This window comes from Procambarus clarkii, chromosome 24, assembly GCF_040958095.1.
Source record: "Procambarus clarkii isolate CNS0578487 chromosome 24, FALCON_Pclarkii_2.0, whole genome shotgun sequence".
Taxonomy (NCBI): domain Eukaryota; kingdom Metazoa; phylum Arthropoda; class Malacostraca; order Decapoda; family Cambaridae; genus Procambarus; species Procambarus clarkii.
Window position 1 is genome coordinate 5,345,541 of NC_091173.1, and position 10,000 is coordinate 5,355,540.

The 10,000-nt window shown below is 36.9% G+C and overlaps 1 protein-coding gene across 11 annotated transcripts in view; it reads left to right on the forward strand.

The window, feature by feature from the left end:
* LOC123761784 (serine/arginine repetitive matrix protein 2) overlaps nt 1-10,000 on the forward strand; it is a 236,293-nt gene that overhangs the window by 168,805 nt on the left and 57,488 nt on the right. For all 11 annotated transcript variants that reach the window (XR_011229506.1, XR_011229505.1, XM_069330510.1 and 8 more), the window contains one exon: nt 3,107-3,238. Coding sequence is in view for 9 of the 11 variants with exons in the window: in XM_069330510.1 (XP_069186611.1) it covers nt 3,107-3,238 (132 nt within the window). In the remaining 2 variants the exon portion in view is untranslated. The remainder of the gene's footprint in view (nt 1-3,106; nt 3,239-10,000) is intronic.

Here is a 10,000-nt window from a genome sequence, read left to right on the forward strand (position 1 = left end):
TCATAAAATAACCCAGTTATTAAGAAAGCAACATGGGTGATAAAATGTCAAAGGGTTCCAGAAGATGTTCTGTAATACATAGTATTTGCTTGAGGTTAACAATTCAGATTAGAATAATTGTTTACACTATCTTTAGGGTGATATCATGATGAATGGTCCACCCTCAGTGACTATAATGAATCAAATGGCTTTAATAGTGGCATAAACAAAAAATATGTTATTGATGTGATTATTTAATTGCTAAGGATAACACATTTGGACTGCACTCTTTGTACACATGTTATTCTTAATAGTCATAGTCCTCAATGACAATAAAAAAAATTCTAAATTATTTCAGTTGTGTCATTTAACACAATTGTTGTAGCTGGTCTGATGAAAAATCACATGAAATCCTAGAATGACAGACTCCAAAAGTTAGCACATGGCTTGGAATGACTAAATCCAAAATTTATGACCCATTCTTCTTTCATGAAGCATCTGTAACAGATAGTTTACTTGGCTATGCTTCAGCAGTTTCTCAAACCTCAGCTTCTCGATGATGGTGTTCTTGATACTGTAATGTTGTTTCAACAAGACGAAGCACCGTGCCATTGTGCATTAATTGTCCGAGAATACCTCAACAGACGATTTCCCAATAGGTAGATTGGACATGGAGGGCCTCAACCTTGGCCTCTGCGTTCTTCGGATTTCACACCCTGAATTTCTTTGCATGGGGGTTCATAAAAACAGTGGCTTGTCGCCAAAGGATCAATAGTTTAGCCAAACTTAAAGTATGCATTTGGCTGGCAGTGCAGGATATAAATCCTGACATGCTCCAAAATGTGTTTCACAATGCTAAGGTTAGATTTGAAATGTGGAAGTACACAGATGGAGCATATGTTGAAGACATATGATTTATAAATCTTTGTTTTTGTATTGTAATTAGGTAAAAACTTGAAATTATGTAGGCTTTTAATATTCATCCAATTTCATAAAGCATATACAGTACTTCATTCTGGGACACCTTGTACAGGACAGTACTGCATATCATAAATAAAATTGTGTGTATGTATACCATAATTTAACAGGAAAAGGTTATTCATGAAATTTGCATACTTTGCCATATATTTTTATATTTCAGAGGAGTTTTAAGTGAAGCAGGGTATAGATCAAGGAGAATTAATATTTCAGATTCACAGTATAAAATATTGACGTGAGAGAAAGTCGACATTTCTTGATCACTTGACATTTACTAGAAAAAAAATATTTGTTGCTCGGCACAGAGTTTAAAAGTTTTCTGTGCTCAGCATTTCCTATCAACAAATGTGTGATGAAAATTAATGGGAGTATATTTCAAAACTTGGCGAGACGTTGGAGGTGTTCAAATGTGTTGAGAATACATTTACGACTCCGGTGCAGCACCTGAATGTAGCTCGTAGTTTATGATGGGACACTAATATTTATTCCTTGGCATAAAGCATCTTTTAATTATATTAGCCTTTTAATATTATTGCCATGTTGATTCCAGTTATTAGTAGATTTGTTAAGTAACCAAATTTTTTGACAGCCTGCCTCTGTCAGTACCATTATTGTAAAAGGCATTCATATGATGAATTTGACACACACATCAGTAACTAGAATATTACCATATCACATCATAAAATAAAGTGATACTGGCCATAATCTCCTACCTAGGATATTTCCACAATCCATGTGTAAAGTAGATGTATTAATGCATGAATATTACAAAAGTAATCATTTTATTTCCATCAATATGTACCCCTAAGGATGTGATGTGTTGTCATGTGATGTATTACATATATGAAGCATATAAAAATCTATATATATTTTACAAAGTGTTTTATCTGCAAGTGGTAAAATACTAAGTACACACTAATGATGTGATATCTTCTTATTTTTTCCTTGCCAAGTCTTTCCTTTACCAGGGTAATAAGCAAGGTAAAACACACGGCTCACCATCAATGTTTGCCAATATTTCCAAGTGACTAAGCATTCAATTACCGTCAGAGTTTTAGTATCGACAAAGACAGACAGTTTGGTCCAGCAGTGTTGTGCTCAGGTTATTGTGGAGGCATGCATCATTAGTCATTTGTATAGAACTTCATTGGTAATTATATATTGTTAAATTGGCATAAAGTTCATTTAAAGGTAGATTACTCATTTTTTAAATACATGATAATAGTCATGACATGACACACTTAGATGAGAACATATGTTTATTTTACTTTCATTGCTCTTTTTATAACTAGTAATTACAAAGTGGTGAAATAAGTTGATCATGTTTGAAGGCATTCACAATAACCAAGCAGTGTCAGTCATTGAATGCAGTTACATAAAGAAGGTAATTGCACAGTGTATAAGTCCCGTATGGTGATGGTAAGTTCAGTGGCTTGACCTCCTCTGCATGACTTGGCAGATGGACAGAGTGGTACCACCTTGCTTCTATTATAGTCACTTTTGTTTTCTTTCATTTTCTTTACTTGAGCATTGATTGATTCAAACCTAATTCATCCCAAAAACACATTACCTCTCTGTCCATAAATTGTTTTTAGTTATGTCTTCTGTTTTAGACATCTCTTTTATGCTCCTTAAGTATAGCATGATTCTATGAAGAAACCTTGCTTCCATATACTGTTGAATTTTTACATTATAATGTTTTGCGAGAACAATATTTAAGGTCATTTCTAAGTAGTGTATTCCTTGCATAAGTGTAAAGTTTTTGTTTAATACAGTATTGAAGCAAGTTTATGTATTTTGTGAATTTTTTTTTATAGAATCATGTCTATTTTTTTGGTTTTGTTTTAAAGATAGAATTAGGATTATTATTAGATAAAGAACTAACCTGAGAGTCCTGTACTGTTGATCTTTTTCTTTCACAGTGGCATTCCATGAGCTTCACATCAATCCAAAAACCGCAGTAACATTGTGTAGGGTCACTCATTGTTGTCTGTGTAAGAGTGTATGTCTGCTGAGTGCACATGTGTGTACTTGAGTGTGCATGTTTGCTTGTTCTTGATTGTTTGGTTACTATTCACTAAAGGTGAGTATGAGACATAGAATGTATACCACATTTTCCTTTAATAATAGTGAACATGTCACATTACAGGAGCGAGTCACCAAAGCGTAAGAAGCGGGACAAGAAGAAGAAAAAAGAGAAGTCTAAGAGGCGACATCGCTCCTCTTCCACTTCCTCCTCCTCATCATCATCCTCATCATCATCAGGATCAGATTCTGATAGGCAAGTACCGGGTATTCATTTTTCATGACTGTTTAAATTGTTTCTCAAACAGAATTTGACTGTTTATCCCTTTAATGTGTTTAACCTCTGTGCTGCGCCAACCAAGAAAACTAGAAAACACCTTTTGAATATTTCGTACCCGTTCAAAATGTGTGCGCGGTAGGTTGTGTATGAAATGAACTCTTGGGACTTCCAGTGAGAAGCAGCCATCTTGGAAAAAATTCCCAGAATGTCCTAAGGCTGCTGGCTGGGTTAGTACTGAGTGAGCAACCATGGGAGGTGCATGTGCCTCTGGCTCCCAAATACTTATCCGATGCTGTGTTGAAAGATTGCATTCTGTCGGTGAAATTCAGACCTTATTGTTTAACCCTTAACCCTTAAACAGCGCAAATCATCCATATATGATTTGCGTATTTAAAGTAGTTAAAATAGTCCTATACATACATAGAGCTCACATCTGCTTCCTCAGACCACCAGTAACTATCCTCCATCTTGAAAAAAAATCCAGAGTCCCTCATTTTCCTTCTAGGGCCTTTGTAAGAAAATGATGACCATTGCTTGGCAACATCACCATCCAGTATCTGAATGTTTAGGGCAGCCACAGAGGAGACACTCAACTTTTAGCAACAGCAAATGAGTGATTACCATGTATATATATGAGGCAAAATGTGTGCCATATGCAATTTTAAGATTTAGGCTTAAAATATATTTATACATGTATTATTATAAGTATGTGGGTGTCTTTATATCTCGTATATCCATACATACTTATATTTTCAAAGTTTTACATAATAGTAACTTTGACACATAAATACAACCTGTTAGCATGAAAAGACTAAATTAATAAATTGAGAAACAATGAAAATAAATCAACAAATTTATTCCTATGCGGCACCTCAACTAAAACTATGCCACTTCTCCAGGCCACTACAGCTAAACCACAAGAGCTACACACTTTTTATTTGGATTTTTGTGCTTCCTGAAGGCTAATTAACAATGTCATAAGAAAAAATAATTGTTTTAGAACAATTTTTTTCTTGAGCGCCCTGGGAATGTTTGCAATTTAACAGTTAGCGGTTTAAGGGTTAAGCAGGTAAGGAGTCCTGAGGAGATTTACACCCCTGTGTGCAAGAAAAAAAAATCTAAATTTTTTTTTCGTCTTCTAAAAATGTTAATTTGTGTTTTCTGAGCACGGGAAAAATAAAAAAAATTGTAGGTGACATATTTTGGGCGCAATAGGCTGAGGAAGTCTGGCAAAATGTGGGCGTTGACAGCAGTCGTCAGAGGCGGTCAGCATCACCCGAGCTGACAGGTGGGAGTTGCCACAAAGATATTATTACCTAATTATTTCAATGTCTCTGATTTTTTCTTAGTTTTTTGCAGTAATATTATTCAAGTGTGTAGTGTGATAGATTTATATAATAAAATGTGTGAATCATCGCTATACTCAAAAAGTATGGTGTTCATATTAGTGATTCAATTATTACGTTCATAAAACAATAAACAATTAGTTTTGTTGTTATTACACTATATACACGCATTATATATAGGTATCTACATGTTTTGTTCACCATAACTGTATAACTAAGCTGGTATAGTTAGTTCAGGCACTAAGAGATATCGCTACACTCACAGTCAGCTGGCGACTGCTTCCCTCACTCATTCAAGGTCAGGCGCACTAAAATTTCACCCCAACAATACTGTTTGTAGTGTTATTACAATATATACACACATTATATATATTAGTATCTATATGTTGTATGCACCGTAACTATACACCTAAGCTTGTAGGGTGCCCAAAGAGCATAGTGGGCGGCTAGTGGCTACACTCTATACAGCTAGACAAGTCATGGAGACGATGTCAGCTCTGTCACCCAAATGGCTCCTCCCAACATAATCCTTTTGCTGTTATTACACTAATACACACATTATATAAGTATCTACATTTGTGTTCACCATAGAGAACCATTGAGCTGGTATGGTAAATGCAGACAATAACAGGTGGGGCTACAGTCCGTAAACGACACTATCTCTCTCCCTCCCTCAGCATTACTCCTCCCACACAGCGCTAATTATCACAACAATCCTGCTATTATCACAATCCTGGGCATTTTTGTCACAGTCATGGGTCATCTGTAATACTGTCATTGCTAAACAATAGCAGTTATATATTTATTTTGATATTTTTAGTCAATGCTGTGGTCACAAGCTGAACAGCAATGCTGCGAGCTCATGCTGCGTGTGCCAGCCTTGGTTGCTCCCACAGTATTGTGGCTCTCACACCGGAGAATATTGCCCATGATTTCTTTTAAACATAGCATCTATTTACCAATGCCCTGGGAAAGCTGATGTGAACCCCGTGTAGCCGCAGGCCATTTGAATCGTACTTGGCACCCTATGGAGTATATATACACACCATGCTCACGGTGGGACATGTTACTCTTGGCGTATATATACGCCATGCGCAGTTTAAGGGTTAAAGAACATAAGAGTCATAATATTAATGGAGCTAGCCACAATATGGACCTAACATAAAGGTTGGATGCAAGTGATACAGCACCGATGAGGAAGATAAAGCGAGTGTATCCAGTTGTAGCTCTGAGTGCCACCCTTGCCCAACCATGCCATCTCCAATTTTTATAGATGGTACATAGAGGAATCATTTTCTGGGATCAGTGATGATACATCTGATACAAGTAGCATAAATGAACAGTGTTAGTGGCTTCCATGGTGGTGTTTTCCATAGATATTTTCCAGAATAGCTGAATCTCTTCCAGAATGACTGACACAAACTCCTGATTGACTGAATCTCTTCCAGCGAGGGACGTTACAAAGCGATATTTTCATAACTACCCTACAAATAGATCTTTTCCTATAATCTTTTCAAGACTAGCTTACGCTTCACAAGCTTGGCTACATACCACCTACAGGTATTAACGCCAAGAGTGTACGTGAGTGCGTTATTTGCAAGCACACACAACGTAGAACAGGAAGCGAAAATCTGTTTTTACCTGGTGCATCGAGAGCAAAGTCACGCTGTGTACCATGGACTGCTTCATTGATTATCACTCACTCCTGAAGTACCGAGTATGTAATAATGTGTGTTACTGTGTAAATAGTGTGTGAAACTGTACATACAATATTGTAATTTTAGTGAATTTTTAACAAGAAATATTGCGACAATAAACATTTATTGTGGACACATTACTGACACATGTATCACAGTTCCATGGAACATTATGAACATTCTACTGTATACATATTGTAAAGAACACAAATATGCATCATATACGATAAAAAAATTAATAAAACTGCATTGGAAATACACAAAAACAAATAATTGAAAATATATTTGTGACAACTTGCGGTGCTTGAATAGCGCGCCCGACCGCCACTGGGAGCTTCGTGCACGGGTGACCAGCCCGTTTCGCCCCCTTCTACATGCCCCCACAGCCAAAGTAGGTGGAATTTTTTTTTTTTTTTTTTATGTGTACGTGATCAGGGAAGGGAATTTATCATTTTACAAAGATAAAAAAAAATTGTGAACACTTGATTTTATGCGCACGGGAATGTCATAATAAACTCTACGCATCACAGTGGTTAAATCATTATACCATTATGAAGTATTTCTTTAAATCCACTTGCAGGCCTTATGCCTTATGTATTCAGTTCATAGCTTTTCTGAGTGCTTTTTCTACTAATCTCTCATGAATTATTTAAACTGTGAAATTTAACATCCACAATTAGATACAGTATATGTAATTTGTATTGATACTCCTCTTCCATTAGTCAGGATTGGAAGCATATATACTCCCTTACACACTTGGAAACATATCTGCTTTCATAATTCGTCTTATGGATGCTATCACATACTTTCACAATTTATTTTTCCTTAATATCACTTTCATTGTATGTTGTTCACATGTATAAGCATATTTTGTTAATCACACACAATCATATTTGTCCTTATTTTTTTACCTTGCTATTCTTCGATCAAATTTACTTTTGATGGTGTTATTCAATAAATTCAATTTTAATAATAAAAGGATAGACTGGGAGAAAATAAACAGGGAACTTACAAACATTCAATGGGAAACGGTTCCAAGTAATAAAAACCCTACACAAGGAATAGAACAACTGACCTCTGAAGCATATAAAGTCTGTCTGAAACATGTTCCTTCGAGGAAAGAAAGAAAGAAAGAGGTCAAACGTAGAAAGAGAATGCAGAGGACACTACAAAAGGAAAACAATAACCGAAATGCTTAAGCAGACACAACTTTCCCTACAAAGAACAAATAATTTAAACAGGGAGATTGAAGAAATGTAACTAGAACAGAAAGCAATACAAGAAATAAAGAAAAACCCAAAATATTTCTTCACATATGCAAAATCAAAAGCAAAAACCACTGCCCGTACTGGACCTATTCGTATGAGTGAAGGTTCATACACTGAGGATGACAAAGAAATTAGTGAAATCCTAAAAAATACTGGATGAGGACATGTTTAGCAATCCAATAAACAGCATGAAAGTGGAAGATCTGGACAATTTCTTTGTGTGATATCCGAACCCCTGTAAATATAACTGATATCAACACGGGCGTGTCAGATTTTGAAAGAGAAATTGACAACATGCCCATGTACTCAGCCCCGGGTCCAGACTCACGGAATTCAATATTTATAAAAAAATGCAAAGTGCCAGTAGCATAGGCACTCAGTATAGTGTAGAGGAAGAGCTTGGAGAGCTTGGAGATACTAGATGTGCTTAAACAGTAGACATAGTCCCTCTACACAAAGGAGGGAGCAAAGCATTGGCTATGAATTATAAACCAGTTGCATTAATGTCCCACATTATAAAATTATTTGAGAGAGAGATCAGGAGTCAGGTCACCAGTTTCATGGAGACCAATGACCGTCACAACCCAGGCCAACATGGATTTAGAGCGGGAAGATCATGCCTCTCACAGCTACTTGACCACTACGACAAAATCACTGTTTTTCTTCTAATGCCTCAGTGCAGATATGGTATACACGGACTTTGCAAAGGCATTCAATAAATGTTACCATGGAGTGATAACACACAAAATGAGCTCAATGGGAATAACTGGTAAAATAAGACGTTGGATACTCAATTTTCTGTCGAACAGAACACAGAGAATAAGTCGTTGCAATTAAAAGTCAGTCCAAGCACCGTTAAAGCACTGTACCTCGGGGTACAGTCCTTGCACCACTATTTTTCCTTAGTCTCATATCAGATATATACAAAAATAAAAGTCACAGCTTCATATCATCCTTTGCAGATGACATGAAAATCAGCAGGAAAATTACCTCTGCTGAAGACATTGGAAAAATTACAAGCAGATACACGCAGAAATCACAATAGCGTGAAATATCAAATGAACAAATCCACAAGGGTCATGATGATGAGGTTGCACTTCTTTCCATGTCGTGGCACAGTTGACGTAAGACGCATCTGGAAACATACCATGCATAGGTTCGAACCCTTATCACAGCCCTTGTGGATTTGTACAAGCAGGTATAAAGTTTTTGACTGGGCAGCAGAAAATAACATGATGTTTAACAGTGATAAATTCCAGGTACTCAGCATGTAAAGCAGCACGTGAAGGATCTGGGAATAATGTCTTGACGACCTAACGTTTAGGGAGCATAACCAAGCAAATATTGCTTCAGCCAGAAAAATGATAAGATGGATTACAAGAACTTTCAAATCCAGGGATGCCATCACATTGGTTGTACTATTCAAATAACTTGTACTGTCTCGTTTTGAGTACTGCTCAGTATTCACTTTCCCGTTCAAAGCAGGAGAGATTGCTGAAATAGAGGGAGCACAGAGAACATATACAGCTTACATACACGATAAAGCACCTAAATTATTTTGATCATCTCGAAGCTCTCTAAATGTACTTACTAGAAAGAAGACAAGATATAATATACACATGGAAAATACTGGAGGGTCAGGTCCCAATTCTACACAGTAAAATAACAATATACTGGAGTGAATGATATGGAAGAAAATGCAGAATAGAACCAGTGAAGAGCAGGGATGCCATAAGCACAATGAGTACTGTATAAACATCAGAGGTCCACTGTTGTTCAAAATACTCCCAACAAGTATAAGAAATATTGGCGGAACAGCCGTGGATATCTTCAAGAGAAAGCTAGATAGTTTTCTTCAAGAAGTGCCTAACAAAACCGCGCTGTGGTGGGTATGTGGGCCCTGTGGGCCTGCAGGCCGCTTCAAGCAACAGCCTGTTGGACCACGCTCTCACAAGTTGAGCCTGGCCCCAGGCCGGGCTTGGAGTTGAACTACTCCCAGAACCCTGTCAAGCAGGTACTTCAATAAACATGCTTCACCACTCATTATTCATTTGCTAAACACATGTAGAACATTGTAGTGCGCCCTCCTTAATTTTAAGAGTCTCACAATTCACACTTCATTTCTTTTCAAAACATTAGTTCTAGTTTTATTATTACCTGACCACACTTGTACCATACCATTGTTTCATACCTTTACATTAGTTTTAGAACCAATATTTTTGTCTTGCAAAAGCGAAGTTCATTCCTTTGTATTTTGTTCTTCCTTGCTGGGGCTTTTAACACTTTCGCCCGGGCATGACGCAGCATTGCGTCATCCGTTTACTGACGGTAATTCCGGGGATGACGCAGCATTGCGTCAATCACTTTAAATAATCGCCAAAAATCAGGTTTTTATCCGATTTTTTTGGGACTGGTTTTAAAATGCGC